Source organism: Puntigrus tetrazona, chromosome 23, assembly GCF_018831695.1.
Source record: "Puntigrus tetrazona isolate hp1 chromosome 23, ASM1883169v1, whole genome shotgun sequence".
NCBI lineage: Eukaryota > Metazoa > Chordata > Actinopteri > Cypriniformes > Cyprinidae > Puntigrus > Puntigrus tetrazona.
The window spans coordinates 5,113,032-5,137,193 of NC_056721.1; the positions used below are offsets into that span (position 1 = coordinate 5,113,032).

Genomic DNA, 24,162 nt, shown 5'->3' on the forward strand with positions numbered 1-24,162 from the left:
ATGGAATGAGGAAAAGATCCAAAATCCCCAATATGAAAATCTTCAACTCTAATGTGTCAACAACAAACAAACAAATACACTGACGTAAATTTTTTCCCAAAGTTCAGATTTCAAATCTGGAAATTTAAGTACATTTGTGCATTTTTAATTATGGAATGCCTGTGTATACGAGTAGTTGACAAATTGTCATGAAAATGTCCTATGGTGTGATATAGCAAAAGTTTCGAAAAAAAAGCTTAACACAAATAAAAAAAAAAAAAAAAGATCTTCATTCTCAGAGTTCCAAACAGCACGAGAGAGAGGTTTATCTTCATGTCAGAGGTCATTAGTTAAATTTCTTATGTCCCACCACAGGACACATTCATACATCAACCACCCATATACAAGCTTAACATTTTAGAAAACATTATACAAAAAAGTACACTAATCATGAGGCGTCTACACTTAAATAAAAACAGATACATGTTTTATGTACAACTACTTTATTTCAATATTCGTACAAATCGATATATTCAGCAGACAGTATGCAGTACAGCGCCCCCTAAATGCTTGGAGGACAAAGCACAACGCATCACAAACTCACTCAAGGCAGCGGTACAGTCAGCAATCAACAGGGAATTGCCATCCATTGAAATAATAAAGACCGAGAACAATAAAACTACAGAAACTAACAGGGTTGTCAAAATAATACGAGGTTATATGAACATCAACCTGCTGTATAGAAGGAATGGAGAATCGCCAAAAGCATACCATTTACCTGTTACTCCTGTACAGTGCATTTAGAGGAACCGTGCCGTTTTATACCTCTAGGGGCCCTATATGGTAAATACAACTGTTATTTGAACAAGCTACAGATCTTAGCTTCAGTTATTGACTTGTTTGTTTTGGTGTAGCTGATCTCCTAAGCACAGGCTGTGAAAAATCATTTACATTAACTTGAGTGCAAATCTAAGCAAAGTGTTTGCTATTAGGGGTTTCTGGTCTAAATCTCTCCAACAGAATCAGATTGATTAAATTCAAATCAAACTGAATTAACCATTTGCAGAAAGATCTTAACATAATACTAATAAATGTTTAAATAGGGACATGCTAATCAGCAGATTTTATTCTAAAAAAAACAATTACAAAATGGCGGCCAGTTAAACTCAAACCATAATAGCTGATGAGATACAGTGGGAGCAGTAGAAACCATCTAAAAGAGACAACGCTGTCTAGAAAATTACGTACTGAACAAAGAAAATTTAAATAAGGAAAACGTGAAGTGGTTTGGTCATCTCTGTAGTAAACACAAGGGGCAGGAAGACCTTAGAGAGAGCAAGAGAGGGAACTAAAACTCTCCTGCTACATACGAGAATACCCTCCGAACGTTCAATATACAACAGCCTCCAGCAAAATATATAGACGAGAAGCATATCGAGAGTGGAAACGGATCTCCAATGGATGACACATAAAAAGAATGGAGTACTAAAGTAGTAAGCCAATCAAAATTCAAGGTAAAAACATCAGCAAAAGATTAGTGTGCGTCCATGCAGTGGAAAAATATTCCAATATGTAAAATACAAGGGTTACTAGACATCAAACAATGCATCCCTTCATTAGACCAGCGCTCCCTGGCCACAAGAGAACAAACAGAACGAAAGACAAAGACGGAGTGGAAACAAAACCCCAAAGTGGACAGAGAGCCGCCTGAGGTGCAGAGGTTCAACAAGCGGATGATCCCAGGTCAAGTGGTGTTTTAGCAGGACACCTCCATGGTTTGCGGTCTGTTCTGGTTGTCGTGGACAGGGCCGGCGGTGGCGCCCTCCATCTGTGAACTGGTATGAGCTCGGCTGCGAGAGCCATCCGCTGAGCCCATGCTGGAGGCAGAGTGAGTGCGAGATCGAGCCAATCGGGTCATACTGGCAGTGGGCACTGAAGAGAAGAGAGAAAATCGATGCATTAATGCCGCTGCTGTTTTGACTGAGGCGTGACTGCTGGGACCATCCTGAGTGAGGGGCATGAGCGTCACAGGATGGCCAGTTCTGCACTCTCAGCTTTTGGATCCAAACATATGAAGGTCCACGAGAGGGAGAATAATGAGTCTCCTCAAACTGAGTGACTCCTGCACATCTGTACACTGCTGACTGCTCAACTAACGCAGGACTGAATGAGATACAATGATTTGCTTTATGGTTAATGAGAAAAGATGAATCCCAATTCACATACTTCTGAAAGGATGCACACCAGTTTTATGTATAAAAGGCCATTAAATTACTGTTACAGAGAGAGAATTTGTTTCATATTGTGTTTCAGACTGATTCAATCAATTCTGATTGTATTCCAATCAAAAACACAGCGAGCTCATAAGCATATGCATGTGAAAAATAATGCAAACAATAAACTGCCTAAAATTACGAGTGAAAGTGGTAAAAGAGCGTAAACTTTAGGGGTTCTGGTGCACGCCGTCTACAGCATTTTTGCTTTGATAACATTGCATTCAAAGCTGATGAAAAACAATGCTTGCAGCTGAAATTGTCAGTTCTTTTTCTTTTGATGTATTGGATGTTCAGATATTAATACAGCAAAAGATTCTAGGTGAAATATATTGCAGAGAAAATCATCAAAAAAAATTGGCAGTGGCTTGCAACTTTTTTCAAAAACTTGCTTTTTGTTTGATTCACTAAAAAGTTTATGTACTACACTATCCACACATTGCAGAAATCTCTCACTATTTGGGAGCTTTGACTTCTTGGTCTTGGAGTTTGATTGATCCCCTCACTCCTGCTGGTGAGATCATGCAGTAGTTTTTGCTTCCAAACCACAGTACATTTGTATCAGAGTGGCAGCTGTTTACCCTTGTTGCCAGGTATTAGTCTCCAGAGCGGCAACACAAAATTGCACATGCATCTTTTTGTTACGACTGCAATGCAAAGGTTCAAATGAACGTGGGAGTCCATTTTTTTTGCAAGCTGAAATAAGAAATAAATTCTCTCCACTTGCAGTCACGGTAGTCATGAAAGCGAGTGAGTAAACAAAAAACAAATATTAATAGTGGTTTACGTCACAGATTTAAGACATGCATAACCTCTGGTGTAGTTTGTGGTTTATCCTTTAAAAAGTCAACTTAACCTTTTGACACACTACCATTACATCTGCACAGCATTTTGTGACTGTCTTGCATATTTTATTATATTATACTGATCGAACAGTATGAAAATTGGGATTTTGCCACAGTTACCATAAAGTCAACCATACTTTGCTTATTACACATCTGGCCTAAACAGAGTCCTGCAGGGATGGTGCATTTCTGTAGGCCAACCCGGAATAGCATCACCCTGGCTCCCTTGGCAAGCCCAATAGGATTTTTCATTTGGCTTTTGGATTACAGCAGAAAGTAATCTCTGTGACTAACAAACCTTCATGATTCTTACACATTTAAGATCATCTTCACAAATGTGAAAACTATAAATACAATTGGCAGAAGTAAAGCTAAAGTTGGGCTATATTAGCAAACGCCATTGTAGTTGCATGATATCAGTATCTTTGAAATTGCTTCAATATCTGCTAAACATTTGAGAACTGTTCCAATCTTTAAAATTGGAGTTGTAATCATTTGCAAAAGCGATTATAAGCAATCAGGCTGTAAAATGTGGACTAGTTAGCAAATAAGTTGACCCAACAGTGACAACCTCTGTAGTCCCATTTAACCACCTTTTAAAAGACAAACAGCTTAAGACATCTTGAACACATTTTTTAAGACAGTTTAAATTCATGAGTGGTGTACTGTAGATTCATTGTAATGCATGTATAGATTTTCAGTTTGGGTTAACCACAGACCTCGTTTCAGGCCACTAATCAAAAACCCATTCGAAAGACCCATTGACATTGGGCTAATGATAATGCTAACTTGTTTCTGGGATTAGCGGTCACTCCTGCAGCAATCTATCAGTAATTCTCTGAATACCGAGGAGACAGAACCACCCTGTATGGACACCGCAGTCATTATTCTCCCATGACGGAAAGAGAATCCTCTCAAGCTTAAATTCATTTTTACCATTGCAGCAAAATGAATAGTCAACTTCAGACAATGCAGAATGTGGCATGCAAAGTAAAGTTATCTTTTTATGCGAGTCATACAAAATATAAGACATACATTGGTAGAGGACAGTGTGCACACATTCTCTCATACTGCTTATATACAATCAATAACAACATGTGTCCATTAACCATGCTTTACACGCCGTGATGCACAGACAAAAAGACATTGGTATGCATGTGATGGGGACGGGAGGAACAAAGACGGACAGACAGTGAGGACAAGAAGCACTGAGATGACGAGTTTAGGCTTAGCTAAAAGGTGCTGGTCGATCTCCTGATACCTGATTCGCTGTTCAGGTGGCTGAGTAGCACATGAGGGACTGTTGGCATTGGACGTAAGGGTCAAGGAGGAAGAAAGAGAAAGCAAAAGGAGGAGGAAAAAGATGGGACAGAGGAAAGGGAGAGATTATTTGATAGTACTTTGTAAAAGAGGGAGGGCGGAGAAAAGGAAAGATTAAGCAGAAGCTACAGGAGCAGCAGCAAGGAAAGTAGGGGACATCAGACCAGGCACAGATGGGACAGTTAGTTTGTTTCCTAAATAACTCAATGCAAGAAAACCGGCAGCCAGTGGCAAAGTGTACTTTTTTTTTGGTGGTTGTGGTTCTCTTTTTTTTGACAAAGGATTAATTTAGGCTGAATATCCTTACATTTGTAGTGAATATGCTTCACGCAATCGCTCAACATGTGGACAGAGAAGACAAAAATGAACACTTTTTAACCCAAAGAGTTTAAACTTGAAAGTACAGAGAAAGTGAGAGCAGCTCTCTAGAAGGGAAACTGTCGTCTTCTGGGATAGTCCCTCACCAGAGCGTACGCTTGTGGGTTTGTTAAAGATGAAACTATAGAGCACACCCCAATCAGTAACAAAGAACAGAACAAAAAAAGACAAACACACTTGACAGACTCAAAACACAAGGTGGAAATTACCAGATACCCTACCCTTTATTAAAGTGCAAACATCAATGACAGAATCAGCCAATGAGCATTATGCTCTGTTAATGACTCATTCTGTATTCACTAATATTTCCACCCAGACAAAAGAATTAGAGTCATATACAGTATGTTAGGTGCTTTTCTGCTCTGAACCTACAATTTACAAGTATGAAGTCTGCACTAAGAAATAATACTACTGTATAAAGAAAAAGTACAAGAGTACCTAATTCTAATTTGATTATGGGTTTTAACAGTTGATTATTAATGTAATACTTCATAATGCATTACTTTTAAAAAAATGTACACTCAAAATATAAAAACCTGCTACCACAGCAAAATCAAGGTGTTTTTGATTACATTCTGAATTAAATGGAGCAGAAGGCACAATTCTTACACGGTGTTTCCGGATCAGAAGCGCTGTATTTATCAGAAGAAACGAGAATAGAGACTTACAAAGAGGTCAACAGATCTCAGGATTAGATTAGTGACTTATGGAGGAGGAATGTGACTAACCACATCAAAATGTGAGCATTTTCAAATGAGTCAAGCTGCTTTTGATCACGTTCCTCACACCCTCAGAACACACCTAATCAACAGTGACCGGCACTAGTGCAATTGTGCTGCAAAGAGTTTTGAATGCTATTATGATTAAGACAACACTATTTATATTCAGCAAGGAAGCATTAAAGGTGACCGTAAAGACATTTATAAATGTTACAAAAGTTCTAATTCAAATAAACACACACACAAAAAATCACTTTATAATAACTACACACTATGAATCATTAGATAAGCACTATTAAATAATTCATCCTTTATAAAGCATTGTCCTAGTCATTAGACAGCAATTTATAAATACAGCTATATAAGCATATCTATTAGAAAATAGATTTAAAGTCTCTGCAAAACTGTACAACTACACACTTGTTTTCTTTCTATGAAATTGCATAGATTTTTCACGTTTTAACCAAGTTTGGTTCAATATAGACTAAATATAAGTGACAGAAGCCAAAATTCGGGCATTGTGAAGCTATATTTAAATATACAATAGTCATTTTTCGATTGTGTTTCAGGGCAGTTCATGAAGTCAGTTCCACCTGAACCTGCTGCAAGGTTCTTATGTGTGTACTTTTCATTATTGTGTGCATGCAGATATTATTCAGGTACATCAACGCGTGACCGTTGCACGAATAATAAATGTAATAATAATGTAATAACCAATGTAGAAATGAATTAAATCTTTCCTCCAATTCAGCTCCAACAGGTGAACATACACTACCAGTCAAAAGTTTTTGAACAGCAAGAATAAATAAAGAACACTACCAGTCACAAGTCTTTTTAGCTCACCAAACCTGCATTTATAAAAAGGTTATAAAAGAAAGTAACTTCTATTATTAAAATGTATATTAATAAAAACAAGAACAATAATAAGTGATTATCTGGCCCAGCAGTATAAATTCAGTCTAAATGAGACTGCTGCTATTCCTAGTTATTTTGTGTTATTTGCTCTCATATCATTCCAGGCACATGCTAAGAATATGTCTAGTGCCAGCGTATTCATCCGTGCCTTACTTTTTTTTTTTTTTTTTTTTTTTTACTACTGATTTCAATAAACTTAAACAGTCAAGCTAGTAATTTTAGCTGCGGTGTAGAAGTATATATACTTAAAGTATGAAGAGCAGACTTTTTTTTTTTGCTAATCCGAAAAATGATCTGATCCTGTATTATGACTCAAACAGTGAGTTGATCCATTGCACCACTAGAAATTAAACACCTTTAAATACAAATCTCTCTCTCACACACACACACAAAAGTCATTCAATGTTTATACAATGGAATAAAAGCCTATCCTGAAAAAAATGTATAAATATTAGACAGAGCTGAATGAATGTAGATTCAAGGAAGTCTGAGGTAAGAGCAATAAAGTTTCCATGCTATGCAAACCTCTGTTCAAAGGCTCTTTTAGGGCACAAGAAATATTTATCCTGAAGTTTAGAGAAATTTGGTCACACAAGGCTCATGCCACACAGCATGCTCTTAGAGGAAGACTAGTGTACTTACACGCTGAAGAACGCAGCACTGCACAGCCACACGGGAGACAAGTCATGTGTTAGTGCAGCGGACGGCTGGCCTGAAACCTGCTTCACTCAACAATACTGGCCTGAGGCTTCGAGTCATAAAGCCAGATCAGCAGTGGATAAATTACAGTTATCATCAAGAGTCATAACATCTGACGCCTTGTGTTCCTGCTTTGAACAGGCAGGATTTTCTCTCTCATCCCTACACCCATCAATGTGTCGTATTCCTGCAGCTGTTTTAGCGTTTCGCGCTGTCTGAGTATTTATGACGTACATTATTAGGAGACGCACAGAATGTAAGCCTTTGACCAAGGTGACATGAAGCTGACATCTCTCTAATGACAAGATGCTTTCAGACAAAAATGCAAACGGGAGACAATAATATATATGAGGAAGATGACACGATTAAACGCTTAACGTGGCCTATGAAAAGACAAAGAGAACAGACACTTACTGTAGCCCATTCCCTGGACAAAGTACTTGAAAGCCTCAGCGAGTTTACCCGGCTGAAAACAGAAAACATTCACATTTAATACAAGTCTAAATTTCATCAAACGGATGCTTTTATTCTTTTATCATTACCTGGACAACCTGGGGAAGTCCACCACAATCTGCCATCTGAAGAGAGGAAGAGAACATTCAATCAAAAGTGATGAGTTTACCTTCCTACATTAAAACATTGCTCAAAAAGAAAAAAGCTGACATGCCTTGAGTAAAGTAGTCTTGGTTGGATTTAGCCTTGAGTTGCATTCAACCTGTAGAAAAACAAAATCTCATCCAGTCAGTTTAGAATCAAAATGGAAGGCATAGACAGATCAAATGACCAACTCTAAACTAAACCAAATGGTTGATTCGGCATTAGTGGCTCAGTCTCACTTTAAAGTGCCACACTCAGCTAAACTCAGTTGATATGTTCATTAAGTTCACATTAAGCTGTTACTGTATTAAGGACTTTAGAACAGATGGAGCTGCTGTTGTGGACAATCAGGATCCAACACCAGAAGCATGTTATAGTAGTTATTCAGGAGTGCTTTACAAGCACAAGTGCATAATACTTTATGATGCACAGCCCCCTTTCTTAGGATGTGATGTCATTGGTACACTCTGAACGGAAATGTATGAAGGCCTTTTAGAAAGCACTCCATGTTCTCTACCATTGGCCATATATTCAATATCAATGTTTGTGATTAGACACTCACCACAGCCTCTACCGCTGGTGATGTGTCACCAACAATTAGCAAGGCAGGACACCTAAACCACAAGAAAAGATGAACAAAAGCCTAAGAAAAAAGGCACAGTGATTTACAGCCAAAATAAAAACAGACAGTCAAACAACCTACTTAAGCGTTTTGACCGTATTTTCATTAAGTCCCAAGACAGGCCTCTCAATCTCCAGATCTCGCCGACTGTGAGAAGTAAACGAAAACTTTAACAAGTTCAGCTCTCATAACAATGACCAGTACATGAACTGACGTCGTCACCTGTTGTAGGACTGGCAGAAGAGAGCCAGGTTGTCCTGATTGATGTCCTGAGCGATGTGCAGACGATACGTTTGAATGATCTCCTGGTTCTCCGTCAGCTCGTCCTGAGGTACAAAAACTCATGAACAGACTCTAAGAGAAATGTTTGTTGTTCTGAGGTGAGTGTCATATTTAAAGCTTACCGTGCTGAAATGGTGTGCCATCACAATGTCTATTAGATTGCTGGTCCATCCAGATAACTACAACAGAAACACACGTGTCGGTTTTCAGTAAAAGGCACAATGATCACACAAATCACAACTTTTGTTCCCAGCACCTCCCGCTGACTTGAGCACTTTTAATTATTGTAGCATTCTGACCTGCAAGGTTATTATAAGCTTTACAACAAGGAAAACTTTAAGAAGATCAGCTACACTAATCTGTTGAGAAATCTGAAGTATGGAAGAATGGTTAGGGTTAGCTTCTGGCTAATAATGAAAGGATTTTTAAAGGATCTTAATTTTGGTCCCACTTTATATTTTGTGGTTTTAACTACTATGTACACTTATTTTTTGATGCAAGTACATATAAGTTAAGACCACCTAATATAAAGTGTGACCTTAATTTCTCTTAACTTTTCATTTTGCATAATGGTGTATAAAGATATGACTGCACTTTTGTTGGGGCAGTACCAGTACAAGCATAATTTTTTGCCATTGAACTATTTAATTTCTGCACAAAATAAACATGTTGATTTGACAGTGCTTTCAAAATGTTACCTTAGAGGCAGCCCAGTCAATCCAGCCCTTAGCACAGGGGTCCACATTGATGAGAACCAACCCCTCCACCAAAGCTGGCTCATTCAGCTAAGAGAATGGTAAGATTACTGGGATTAGTCAATCATTATGCCTCATATTGACTTTAACACTCAGAGCATTAAATGAGAGGATTAGGTGCTTGACATGTAGATGATCGAACAGTCTCATGAGACAGATTCTTCACTTCTTGTGGCACTGCTACCTATAGACTTGTAAGGGTCCTGTGACAGCCAAACACATTGTGATTGGCCTGAGAGCACAAAATACCACAGAAAACTTGATTTAAAAAAAAAAAAAAAAAAAAAAACAACAACAAGTAGGTAGTCAACATGAAAATCAAAACTGATTCCATGTACTTTTTGAACACCCTTTTTTCTTGTGCATCAGTGCCTATTCTAAAAAGTAATTGTCAAATATTGTCATCCAATGGGTATATATACTTCTGTGTCTGCAAGTGTTTCCTTTTTGGTGGACATTACTGATTTTGCTCGATACTGGTTAAAGTTTTATTATGCTAACAGGCAAATAGCTGTTTAAAAGAGTTTAAAAAGAAAAGACTTAATTCAAATTATGATTCAGCTTCACCTCCAAAAGTAGTGAGAATATGGTTTTGTTAATAAAACTTAAATCGTAATGAGAAAAGGTTGTTTTACACTACCACTGAGAACTTTAAAGCAAAGTATGTTACAGACTTTTCAGTAAGACCCTAAAGAATCATATCAGCTTTTGATGGATGGACAGACACAGTTTTGCAATGAATAAAGATTAATATACAAAGACCTTCATCATATTTATTTTTAGGTGAACTAATTCCTCTTTAAGCATTTAACATTTTGTAAACTATAGCAGTAGATACTGAAGCATTTTGCCTGTTTAACAGTAAAGTAAAAACATTTAAAAGGAATGGGATTTGGGTAGTTGGCTAAAAAGAAAATCTCTCCTTTGAGTCTCAATTCTAGTATGGAATATGGAAGCCTGTTTCCAACTCTTTTTCAGAAAAAAAGTCTGAATTGTGATAAACTTTATATTTATTTAGTGGTGGAAACGGGTTTCCATAATGGAGTGCCACTTTACAAGGTCTAGTTCTTGACAGAAAAAAAAAAAAAAAAAAAAATCAGCTTTTGGTTGAAATATTGTCTTGTTGAATATTCCGATTTAACCCTGAAACAGGGCTGTTACACAAGATGGCTTGGGAATGCAACAAAATAAAACCGTGGAAAAGGGATCACTTTACAAATTGCATTAGAAGTCAGAGAAAGTCAGCTTTAACTGCAGTGGTTACCAAGCAAAACCCATCTACCTACACATCAACACCTTAACCGAGTTCTCATTATTTCAGTGTCCAAAGTGCTAACTACAGTCAGCTTTATGATGGAAAAAAGTTCAGGTTTCACACCTATTCTTTTTCCTCTCTGCATTAGGCTCTGATAGACATTCAGAAAAATGCAAGCCTTCGAGGCAGCACACACAAGCAAATTGTAATTCAAATGATTTTAAACAGGTGTACGCTGTTCAGGCACTGAAGTTGTTCTGCAGAACTGCGTAGGCGTGTGTTTGCTCAAATCGGCCATCTGACTGCACAGAACTCAATAAGCAAATGGCAGAAATATGATAAACGTGCAATGCAAGCTGCTAGATGGATGAAAGTGTGAGGTGCTGCGCTGGAGTAATAAAGTCAGCCACATTCTTTAGTTCATTTGAGAAAAATACCTTTTATCACTTTATACCTTGATAATAACCAGCAGGAAACATGAGAGTGAGTGTGTTTACGAAGGTATCTATCCTCAGCGTTCATGTTTGTGCGTAGATGGTGAATAAGAGCTTTGTGTAGAGTGGGAGTGTGGAAACGTGTGAACTATGAGTCTCAGAGGAGGTGTGGGGGATTTATTGAAGACCGAGGACAGATGGTTTTACTGCAGACACACTTCAAAGATCTTCACCTCTGATGCCCTGAACTTCACTCAGCTGCTCAATTAAACATCTAATGGCGCGTTTTCACATGCTACTCCAAATAACGGTTAGATATTACAACATACAATGACTGATCGGTCATTAAAGCAAAATAAAAGGGAAGATGTTTTACTTACAGCCAGTCTAGTAAGGATATAAGCTCCTGCACCCACACCGATACCAATAACACTGTTGATCCTTTTAATGAAAGCACAATTATTCAAATTATTAAATTGCATATATTCTGATAAAAATGCACAAATTATTTGAAGCTTTAAGAGAATCCATTATGAAACATTTTTATGCAATTGTATTGAATCGAGGATCATGTATAGACTGATTGAGGTCTGGACTCACTTTAGCTGGGTCATAACTGAGGGCAGCATCTCAGCAAGCTCATCCATGGTTGGGTACTGGTACCTGGGAAGGAGGAAGGCAAGAGTGACAAATTAGTCTAGCTTAAATTATTTTGAGTGTGAAAACACTATCAGCAACAAATGTTTGAGTTTTCAACATGGTTAAATAGATGGGGGCCTCCTTGGTGCATTGCTTTGCATGGTGTATATATTTACAGAAAAGTTAATGCTAGAACTGGTAACCCTACTGCTATCAATGTATCTCTATTTTTTCCCTTTTTGAAAGTTGTGAAAACACTATAGTACAGCTTTTATTTTGCTAAATTGTAATACATTATTATTCCAGCGAATGGCGAAAAAAAAAAAAAGAACAATTGCTTTCAGACAATTTAGGACTCTGTGAAATGTTGACAACGGTCGATTATGGGTTACATTTACAGCAGCTTTGGGCATCAGCATCATTTTGAACATTCGGAATATAGTAATGATAATCAAAAATGCGGTTCATAAAGGCACCTCACTAGGTTTTGAGAGAGTGGTAGTTTGTCTTACCCGGTGGGGAAAGGAGGGGCAGATTCTTGCTGGCCTGGAGCGTCAACATGGACCACAGCAAAGTGCTGGGTGATCTCCTGCATGTCCTCGAAGTTAAACAGTGTGTTGAAACATGACTTATCTGCATTGAAAGAGAAAAACAAAGACATTTCTCATTAATCATTATCAAAGTGAAAATAAATGGTGCCCTGCATACATGAATCTCAGGCTTGTAGTCTTGTGTAGTCAGAACATAAGAGTTTCTTTTTCCCCCCCATTTCAATCGTGGCTTTAGTTTATTTAATAAAATTTTTGTACATTTTAGTTTTTTATTCCACTGTTGTTGTCCTATTGTGTCCTGGAGGAACATGTTTTTTTTTTGATACGAACAATTATAAAGCCTAACTTTAGAAAAAAAAAAAAAAAAAACATAAATCAATAAAAAAAAAGATCACATTCTACCTGAACTTCTGTTCAACAAATTTCCTGTAAAATTTTTTTTCTTGCTTTCTAACTTTCTTTGCTTTCATTTGGACATTAGACACACACACACACACACACACACAAATCCACATTTGATGAGGAATGAACTGGGCAACTATTAAAATTCTCCATTCTCCACTTTTTTCGGTCAACACTGAAGTAAGCCTATGAGTGATGCTTCCAATTTGTTAGATGCTATAGGTGTGTCTCCAGGATTAAAGACAGGTGTGTTTCATTGGAGTTGAAGCTGAACTTTGCAAGACAGTCGTCATCAGCAGGATTAGGCACCCCTGCTATAGGTAAATGAATAATAATAATAATAATAATAATAATAATAATAATAAACAACAATAACGTGCAGTAAACAGTAAAACTGTTTGCACAACAAACCATTTACAATTTTTAATACATTAAAATAACATAAGACATACCAAGTTACAATATCAAGCAAAAAAACTGGCTGGCTGGATGTGGATGAGAACGGAAGCTAGATCCATGGCCGTGTCATTTTGTCCATCAGGAAAAGGTAGATAAAGTAGTAAGAATGTGTTACATAAATGAATTCTGGATGTACTGCATCAGTCGTATTGCCATGTGACCTTGATCGGTGAGCAGAGAGGAAACTGACAACGCACTGACAAAACATGTTACTTTTGGTATGAAATTCTGTCATTTAAGAAAAACCAAAGAATAAATACCATTTTACCACGTTGTGACACATTGCCGTAGTGCCTCAGTTAAAACATGAACCAAGCATCTTTTCATATTTAGTAGTTAAAAGCATGAAATACACATCAGGAGGTATCTTGTTTCAACCACAGAAAAACGTCAATACACACGATTTTTCAAGTTCCAAGTCCACCGACATTATTTGACTCTTCTTTCTGGATTGTTTTTCAGACAAAATTCAGATTCGGACTGGTCTGATCACCTGTAGAGGCTGACCGATAATATCTGACATTTTCCAAATGCAAGTTTTTTGCCCACGGTCATATTCGTAACATTTTCACTGTGTGACGCATGTAATATTAGTGCGACCCTGCTTTAATTTTAAACAAATATGATTCCAAGTGCACACACACTTTCCAAAAATTTCAATGCCCTGTTGGTTACAGTGTTTACTGACTTTGATTTTTTTTTTTTTTTTTAATTTAATATATATGAAATATTTATTATAAATATATATTTTTAAAAATAATTTCAAAAGATATCTTTAAAGTTCTTAGATATTAATGCAAATAAAATTATAACCCTGCTTTGCAAAATATCAGCATCAGTTGTCAAAAAAACCCAATATTGATTTATCACTTTTCACCCGTCAATCAAACAAGCATTTGACTATCCAGGACCTTTTTACCTATTAGTTTATCTTCCACTGTATGGCAGGAGAGTTGGAATATTTAGACACAGAGACAGAGTTTAGTTGGTGAACTATATAAAAGATACATTTTGCCACTGAAATACAAGAACCTTGAAAATATATGGGACAACTTACGATTGAGTCCAATGTCATGATAGGTGAGAATGACCGGTCTGTTGCCTTTAGGAGTTCCTCTCAAAGTCACATGGAGGACACCATGGGGAGTCTCGATGTCATGCTCCTGCAACCAATCAGAAGAGCATGTGTCAATTACTAAAAGAAGTGCAAAGGCGTCAACTGTTTGAGCAAAGAGCTTTTTGAAACCATTCCTGCAATGTCTGCCTGAAAACAGACCGAAAGGTTTACATAAATGGCCTTTAAACATATTCTTTGCAAAGAAATATATGCTCAGCCAGTCAAATCTCTAGAATCTCTTAATCAGGTAATAATATCAGGCAAAGATTTATTTTAGCCAGTTTCCATAAAATTGCAGGTCAACATCTGATTTAATCACCCGCGTGATTCACTGTGGTGTAGGTTTTGGCACACTCTTGACGTCGTTTGTTGTTGCGCATCACCACAACAACCACACTTCTATACGTAAAATAAAAAAAGTGGACAGCTCAGCTACAAGATGAGACAAACAGGATGAGGCTTGAACCACAAGAATGAGGTCAGAGGCTAACAGCACTACTCAAGGACTCCTAAAGGCCAGAAGAGCAGCAGGTCTGGCTTTAATCTCATTCCACACACAGCATGAGGACCAAAAGAACCAGAGACTGACACTGCTGTGAAAACCTGGAGGCTCCACAAGGAGCTATAGCGACCTCAACAGAAGACGCAGCATGCATGTTTGTATATATAAAAAGAAAACCCTCTCTCTCTACACAAGCAATGCCTCTGATAGTGATGTCTTAAGCAGAAGATCTAGAAATCATACTCGCAGCTGACACCTGAAGCAAACCACGCACAGCACCTACTAAAGCAGGAGATTTAAAAATAGACTGAGGCGGTTATGTCTGTGTGTGCACACACATACTGCAGTCCTTGACATGTTAGGTGACTTGTGTGATGTCTTGATGCTCCGTTCAAGTAGTCTCCAGAAACCGGTGTTTTTACGTTTCTACACTGGACGTGGACAGCACACTGTGACATGACAAAATGTGATCACTCCCCTTTATAATCAAAGCAGTCTACAATGGAAACAGCCGTTGCAATGCTCCATCAGTTGGAGGACACCTGGTTTCTGTTTGACGCTGTACAACTACTCGTCCATCTGAAATAAAACGGTTTTGTCTGAAAAAAAAGAGCATTTGTGAACTGCTATGCATTTTTATGGTTTCAGTTGCTCTAAAATGCTTGTGGTTTCTGGCCAATTAATTCACGGTTTGAAACATGTTGTAAAGGTTTTGAAAAAAGTCTATCTGATAAATTAAACAGTAACAATAGTAAAAACATTAATATTAGCACCATTTTGAAATTGAAATGCAACATTATAAATGTCTTAACTGCCACTTCCTATCGATTTAATTGGACAAATGTATGCATGCAATACAAACATTGAATAAAATAGTTTTGCTACTTTGAAATGTTTATATTTGTATACATTACATATATTAGAGGACAGTCACTCTTTTTTATATCAAAAAACAAAACAATTAAATGAAGTCCTTAAAGCAGCAACAATATAACTACTTTTGACACTTCCCATTGGTCTTTTTCCTCTTAATCCAAGAACCTATAGCAACAAAAAGACTCTGTTACCAAGACAACACCACACCACATCAGCAGGACAGAAATGGAAAAGCAGGCAGCACAGATGAAGCTAAAGGTAGGTGTGCCTGAGGGCAGCTGAGAAACGTGTCAGGGTATCTGTCAGAGACGGCAGTGATCTAATACAGGATGTGAGAAAGAGAACAAGGTGAACTTGACAGAGGTTGGGCGGCTGTCAGTGTGGTAAAAGACCTCACCCGAACACAAGTACCCGTCTTCTGTTTGTCTGTAAACAGTGGAGACATGAGCTGCTATTAAGAAAGGGAAGATATACACCTGTGCAGTCCATACAAACTCTGTAAGACATTTTTTTTAAAGGTCTGTTTAAAAGTAAAACAGTAAGGATGTGATTTAAATGGTAAATGTGACAATCCTACTCCCTCTCTCATATATATATATATATATATATATATATATATATATATATATATATATATATATATATATATATATATATATATATATATATATATGCCTTCCTGAAGGTACTGCATGATGGATAAGTATCTGCCTGTTTCACAGCATTGAGGACACCATTAATCTTGTGCATACTTGAGTCACTTGGCCTTGTTCCCATGTCAGAGGTATAGCTTTTTGGCTGCAACTCTTCCATGAAGACCAATTCTGGCCAGACTCCTCCAGACAGTAGATGGGTGTACCTGGGTCCCACTGGTTTCTGCAAGTATTGAGCTGATAGCACTGCTGGACATCTTCTGATTTCGAATGGTAATAAGCTTGATGTGCCTTTCATCTGCTGCGCTGTTTCCTTGGCTGACCACTGCGTCTATGTTGCCCGTTTCCTTGTGCTTCTTCAAAAGAGCTTGAACAGCACATCTTGAAACCCCAGTCTGCTCTGAAATCTTTGGGAGAGACCCTGTTGAAGCAGTATAACTACCTTGTGTCTTGTTGCTGTGCTCAATCTTTCACAACCTTGGTAGCAGAGTTTGGCTGTTCTTCACCTAGTTTGCAGCCTCCTGCACAGCTGTTTCAATTATGGTTCATGACTGGGTTTCAACCTACGTGTGACACTGATGATCATTAGCACCTGTTGAGTATAATTAGTTGATCATACACCTGACTATAATCCTACAATAATCTCTGATTTTGTGCAAGTGTACCTATAAGAATTGATGCTGGTTTGAACGCAAAAGGTAGTGTATATATATGATTAGCAGTTTGCTGGCTGAAATAAAGAAAATTATCATAATTATCACAATAATAATATTTTTTTATATGAAGACATTTGTGATATCAGCCAAAAGCAAAGATGCATACATTATTAAAACTATTTATAACGTGTAATGTAATTTAACATGCAAAACCTGGAATGTGTGTCAAGTAAATGTATTATGTTATATAGATTATGTATTACATATGCCATGCCACTACACATACACATTACTATCAACGGTGATAGTATTAGTAGTAGTACTAACACTTTACAATAAGGTCTCATTTGTTAATTTAACATGTACATGTAGTAAATGCTGAATTAATATTAATGAATGCTGAATAAGTATTTGTTTCTTAACTAATATAGCTAACTAATGTCAACAAATTAAATCTTACTCTGAAGTTACCATGTTATCATCACTACTTATTGACATTTATGCATTTTATTCATTTGGCAAATGCATTTCATTGTCTTCATGTTATTTAACAAAAACAACAGCAATAATAATAATACTAATATTCAGCAACAAGATGGAGTGCAATATACATAAATTATTTTTGGAAAATCCTTGTTCCCTCTTTGTCCCTTTAAGACCTTGCTACTCAAAAAGGTTTGGATGTACCTAAAATGCACCAGAAATTGAACATCGAGCCCCAACACCACCAGTCATACAATCTTAAAGCTCTGAATCCACCCAACAGAGAGGACATCATACAACATGCTTCACTGTCATCAAACACACACACACACACACACTTAAAAGGCCTCCCTTTGACACTCAGACACATAAAAGCACATGTCAGCTCACACATACGTAAAAGGACCCTCAGACAAAAGGCAGATAACGGCCATCATTCAGCCACACTACCAACGACACGACTCAAACTCCATCAGCATTCACGCACAGACGTGAGAGCGTGAGCAGTTCACGTCTGCAAAGTTCCCGCTTCTGCTTCACAGGGAAAGCAACAGGCTACTCCGACACAAAGCACAGTGTTACTGTTAACACTCACCACAGCGCTCAGCGCACAGGAAACCTGGTTGATGTCCAGCACTGCCGTCATGTTTCATCCAGCAATCACAGAACAGACGCTTTCTCCCGTTCCCTCTTCTCACTCTCCTCAGAGAGAGGGGCGGTGGCAGGAGGTAAGGGAGGGGACAGCCGCGTATAACAAGACCGACCGCTTTGAACGCCCACCAATAACAAATAAAAAGCTTTACCCCTCTCAATAGAAGCTGAAATTGGTCAAATGAGAGGATAAAAGAGGGATCCAGACGTATAAATGCCTGGGGAGTGTGTTTGAGAGAGAGCAGGGCACTCGAGCTGCTCTAATTGGATTTACAGGGTCAGGTTGGAGGGGGTGGGGTGTGTAAATCTCGGCTTCTCTTTCACGAGTTGATAAGAGTGATTATTGGGAAATGTAATTAAAAGGAGGACAAATCTATCCAAAAGTGAATGCAATGTGCAGCATCCAAGTTGCTGTTGCCATAGTGACAGGCACGGACAACTCCATGTGGTGAGGATACACGCACGAATATTTCTAAATGTCTATTGTGGTTCAAGAAAATGTGAAAGGAAAGGATGTCTGAGACTCTGCTGTGGGAAATGGGATGGTCCACCGCAGGGTAGTTTAGTAATCCTAAGCTTAACCTCTTTTGATGTTCCTGTCCGGAGAGCGCAGCCTGGCTGCAGTGCTGGGGAACTGTGAGGAGGAAAAAAGAAAGCGGTGCTTTTGATTTTACCGAGGTAAGACGAGATGACTAGGTGACGCTACAGAGCTGAACATCTCAAACATATCTGTTCAGCTGTTGGATAACCTTAGAGATCGTATGCACTGGAACACCAACGCACAAAGGCATTTTAGGCACAATATCACTCCCTTCAATGATAAAAGTTCCCAACACATTTAGGTGAATGTTCATTTTAAGTTTGACATTTGGAGCAGACTACTTCTGACTAGTGTGGAAGTGCCCTCGTGAAAACGTGCTTGGTGTTAAATGTACACTTGAGTGTACTTCAAATTTCAAAGTATGGAAAATGCTTGAAAATCAGAGTAAGTAAAATATACTTTAAGTAATGCATTTCATTATTTGGACGAAATAACTGTGTTACTCGGTTACTCTTTTGGAAAGTAGTTACTTCTGTGATACCTTTTGTAGTCTGGGATGGCCTTTAAATTACTTTTATTTTGATGTGTTGACTAATGACTAAAAGACTATGCTAAAAGACAAGCGTTACAAATGTGCAAAGTGTATTTTAAGTCATACATGGCAGTACATTTAACCATTTTTAAAAGATGTGTCATTAAATTGAAATACAAAATTAACTTCGAAAAGCGCACTAAAGTTCCTTTTCATGTCAATTTAAACCGCAATCTATTTCCATTTTCCAAGTCAGAATGGCAAACGTGAAATGAGGACAGCTTATCTCTTAGATATAAAGCAGAAATTAAGCAAAATAAATAGATATCTATAGAAAGCCTGGTTGTTCTGCCACTGAATAAAATAAATATGCAATGTTTTAAACTTTTCAGAACTAAGAGGTAAAAAGTTTCAATTACCTTGTTTTCATTTTTATTCTGTTTTACTTCATGTAATTACCCAAGAAACATCTTTCTCCATCTCTAATGTTCAGAATAATTTGTTGCCTAGAAACAGCACTCGCACCATTGACGAAAACATTCAGCAACCAACCGTACTGTGGATGAGAATAACAGCGAAACGAAGTAACTAGAACTAGAGAACTACTCTGACGTGAACAGGGAATGATGGGTCACTGTGAGGGTGACAGGACAGCCGAGGGAGGGGAGATGACAGAGAGAAAGTGTGTAAGGAAGTGTGAAGGGTGTAATCACATTCCCGTCTCTTACAATTCAACAATGAGGTCACCCTGGCCTCACTCCCAGTCATTGTGTGTTAGATAAACATGTGCAAGAACATCTGATACTGCTGCTGTTTGACGGAGGATTTAGTCTGATTAGAGACAGAAAACTGACCGGAACACAAGTAGGAAGTTTTAGATATTGTCGATCTACAGACAAATACCACAGTCATTCATTTCTTCGCTGTTAATTATAACCTGATGTGGGGCCGCTGAAGTGTTACCTGCATCATATGAACGTAAAACTACAGGCAAGTTAAACCTGACCTAGATCACATCAGATTGTGCACGTCGTAATTCAACAACAGCGCAACGCAAAAGGTTTGTAAAATGGGTCATTGTAGATAATTAACGTCATGCAGCAATGTTGATGGTAAAGAGATAAAGTACAGCACGGGAGAGATGAAGCTGTGTACGTGAACCTATTCATGTTCTTTGCCAAAAGCAAGACTGTGTGTAAATAAATATAGTTTGATTTTTTTTTTTTCTTAATTTTATTTTATTCAGTCTGAAATCTTATGCCAACATTTTATTTTATTTGGTAGAGTCTGAAATTTTATGCCAGTTATTTTTAGCAATCTGCTCTTTATCTTGACATTATGATGGATGGAGTAAAGAAAAAAAAAATACAAATTTAAAGCATTTTAGCATAATTCTGCAACAAAGAAAAAACAACAACTTTCGTATGAATACTTTCTGAACACACTATAATTACTCAAAGAAACAGGTCTTTAGGACATAAAAAACACCATTAAATATTCTTAAAATATAAAATATTCATAAAATACTTCTTTAGCATGTGAACTGCTACAAAAGCCATGATGATCCCAAAGACACAAAAATAAAACAACTAAAATGTTGCAGTTATTCAAGTCTCAGTAATATTCTTCCCTGATCTTTGAACACGCCTACCGTTTTATAAACCTGCAAGCATAACCCAGAAACATAGGTTAACCCTTGACATTTCAGACAGCGTAACCTCGTCCCACAATGTTCTTATGGATGAGAGAGTGGGTGAAGGGGAAGGAGGATTTCCCTGCGATCACGATGTGTACAGAAAGCCCCCCGAGCAGCGGCCCCCGCGTGCACACCCCAGCGCTGGAACACACCCCGTATCAGAGTAACCGTGTGCAAGCGTGTGTGTGTGCTTGTGAGCGGCCACATCAAGCAGCAGGTGTATCCTGCCACAGCAGCAGTTGAGGATGCTCCAAACCTGCTACGTTGTCAGAGATGAGAGACGCCGTGTTTTGATCGCAGACATTAAAATGTCAGCTCTGTCTCTACACTGTCTGAAAACCATTTAAAAAAAAAAAAAAAAAAAAAGTTAAGAGAATTCAATACACCTTATGACCCACAGAGGGCAGTGTGTATCTCCACAATCCTGTCTAACTGCTCCACAAAACTGCATTCTGAGACGAGAATACAACAATAACAACAATCTGGCAACATACAATGAGGAAAGATTATAAAAACAAACAAAACAAAACACTTGTGGCTGTGTCTGAATGACAAGATAGGTCTGATATATTCTGTTCCTGAATACTTTGTGAAAAATCAATGCCATGCTAAAATACATAGTTTGTTTTATACACACACACACAAATATGATTTTGGCTAGTCAGTATTCAAGGTAAAAACACAGAATATAAATACAAATGCATATTATACTATATATTAACCTTTAAGAGACTATTTCTTGATGACTTAATTACATTTCTTTTGGTCAATACTGAGATAAATCAAAATATGAAAAATAAAAATGCACTGCGATAAAAGAAAAGTATGAGCTGGATTTGACAAAACTGTAAAATTGTGTTACCCTAAAAGTATGAAAAAAAAAATAAAATAAGCACAAATTATGTAGTGAAAAAAGGCACAAGGTGCAGTCTATCACCAGCTTTGTGAATTACATAAGTTCTGCTGGAGATTAAGTCTGTAAAATCTAAACATGTTTTTGTGTTTACAAGCAATAGGGAGAGTAAAAAAACAAAAACATTGCATACAGCAAATATGACTGTAATGAGAGTGAATGGACATCCCTTATGTCTGTCCTTTTCCGGCAGAGTGAACGTCACGCCTGAATAAACACATCCGCTGCCCCGTGCGCCATCTGACCCAATGCCATGCCCCTACAGAACCAACGCTGCACCACCACACTGTAATCAGCCAGACACAAAACAAGCCAACAGAGTTAACAACCCTCCCAGAAGACCAAACTACATCCTTTAGTAAATCTAGATCTACATCATTTAATAAAGAATAAATCCTTCGGAAACATACAGAACCAATCAAGCAGAGCTGAACCACTATCAAACATAATGTTTTATGTTGTTGTTGTAGGAACAGCTTGAGTGTTATATGTATTTAGACTGCCCTCTTCAGGAGGAGCCCAACAGGTGTCAGCTTACATCATCCATTCACACACCGTTACCATAGCAACTGCTCAGCCTAATAACATTAGCATGCCAAGACCTATAAAGGCTGTAAAAAAACAAAAACAAAACAGTAATGTCATCAGCCATTATGAGGCTTCAAGGAACCATTAAGGCTAGACTCCTCAGGCAGTTATTTAGTTTCTTTATTGAGTTCACTCAAACGGTAGTTTCCTCTTTCTCCCTTTTGCAGGAGTTCAGAGACGTTACATTATGTAATAGTTCAACTCTGTTGCATAGTTACCAGCTCTAGTAGAAATCCAATAGAAAAGAAGAGGGGAACAAAAAGGAAAAAAACAAAAACAACTTTTACACTGCAACACAAATGGCAAATGTAGAATCAATAGAGTTCATGACTCAATTCACCAATCTCTCGTTTATACTTCCTTCGTACTACGACTAATACATTCAGCTTCCTCTCAGGTGTGTGAATGTGCGGTGATGTAATTCTCACATGAGACACTGATCCATTCAAGCAGCTGACAAACCTGCAGACCGAGGATAAATTTAAACCCGTGAGCTCTGCTGTGATCCTACATCCTCACATTACGATAAATTACTGTGTAATTTACAGCACTCTAAAAATACTCCAAACGAGCTTCACTAAAGGGTACAGAACAAACCTCAGATAAATGAGACTCTTTAATACTTCAGGAGCTGAAGACCCAAACTCTGAGACTGAACTGTTAAGGGGAATTACTATAGGTGTACAGACTATAAATTTAACTTTTCTTTTCATGCAAAAAGAACGATCTTCATATGAAAACACACAAAAAAGCCTTTATTTTTTACTGTGACTTTACTTATTTTAGTAAATAAAACAAATAATGCATAATTCTAATTTCTGTAAAAAAATAACCAAAAAGGTTAACTAAAATAAAATGAAAAATATAAAATAAACTGAAGAAAATAAAACAACAACTAGTATATACCGCCATTCAAATGTTTGTGATCAGTATTTATTTCTTTTAAAGACATTAATATTTTTATTCAGCAACGGTGTATTAAATTTCTATAAGGTGAAATATGTACTGTTAAAAATAATTCTAATTAAAGAATCTTAAAGGAAATTAAGCAGCATAAATGTTTCTAACAACAGTTATAAATCAGCACATTTTTTTTTTAATCTGATTTCTCAAGAATCAGGATTAAATTATATTTTAGTTTTTTTTTTTCATACTTTTTTCTCAATTTTTTTTGATGAGCAAAAGGTCCTGCTGATCCCAGTAAATGTTGCCCATTATTTAACCGTTTAGATAGTTTTAATCATTTAACACTGACAGTTTTGTGGAATCTATAAACGACTGGAAAATGTAAATAGTTATATTTAGGCAAAATTGCTCATGCCTGTGGTATTTCCTCTCAAAGAGGGAAACTTGTCTTGAAAATGTTCTTAATAGGACTTGCTTTTTCCTGGCTGAAATTGGACTACATCTTCCCTATACCTGCCGAGGATCAGATGTCAATCTGATTGGCTCTGAGACAAAGGAGAATGGAGAGGACACTGAATAATGAAGAGTCGGTGAGCAGCACTGACAGCAATGTGCTATGGTCTGGAAAAGACCGGATCGCCTCTTATACTCAGAGCCTACGGCAGGAGAACAAACACAATCAACTGAAATGGGCCGTTACATGTACCCAAAGCATAATGACACACAAATGACTGAATGAATACCAATAAAAAACATGAAGTGAGGAGAAATAAGTGTAATGAACGTATGATAATGAAGTGTGCGAGTCAAATCTTGCTCTTCAGCAAATAACACAGTTGTGTACACGGCTTGCTCTCCTCCAGCTCAACTCACCACCCACAAAGCCTCCCACACACCCACGGCACAACAAAGACACACCAGAGT

At 37.6% G+C, this 24,162-nt stretch overlaps 1 protein-coding gene across 3 annotated transcripts in view; it reads right to left on the reverse strand.

The window, feature by feature from the left end:
- Nucleotides 1–1,595: 1,595 nt before the first annotated feature.
- ndrg3b (ndrg family member 3b) overlaps nt 1,596–24,162 on the reverse strand; it is a 38,909-nt gene continuing 16,342 nt past the window's right edge. Inside the window, exons 1-15 of one of the 3 annotated variants that reach the window (XM_043224044.1) lie at nt 18,007–18,231; nt 14,182–14,287; nt 12,225–12,345; nt 11,674–11,736; nt 11,454–11,514; nt 9,328–9,414; nt 8,752–8,808; nt 8,570–8,673; nt 8,429–8,494; nt 8,288–8,339; nt 7,796–7,843; nt 7,671–7,706; nt 7,543–7,594; nt 4,359–4,397; nt 1,596–1,911 (exon numbers count right to left, since the gene is read on the reverse strand). In XM_043224044.1, the coding sequence (XP_043079979.1) occupies nt 1,736–1,911; nt 4,359–4,397; nt 7,543–7,594; nt 7,671–7,706; nt 7,796–7,843; nt 8,288–8,339; nt 8,429–8,494; nt 8,570–8,673; nt 8,752–8,808; nt 9,328–9,414; nt 11,454–11,514; nt 11,674–11,736; nt 12,225–12,345; nt 14,182–14,287; nt 18,007–18,057 (1,119 nt within the window). In that variant the 5' untranslated portion in view covers nt 18,058–18,231 and the 3' untranslated portion in view covers nt 1,596–1,735. Of the gene's footprint in view, nt 1,912–4,358; nt 4,398–7,542; nt 7,595–7,670; nt 7,707–7,795; nt 7,844–8,287; nt 8,340–8,428; nt 8,495–8,569; nt 8,674–8,751; nt 8,809–9,327; nt 9,415–11,453; nt 11,515–11,673; nt 11,737–12,224; nt 12,346–14,181; nt 14,288–18,006; nt 18,232–24,162 lie in introns of those variants that run through there. The other 2 variants (XM_043224040.1, XM_043224043.1) reach the window with 2 other exon arrangements.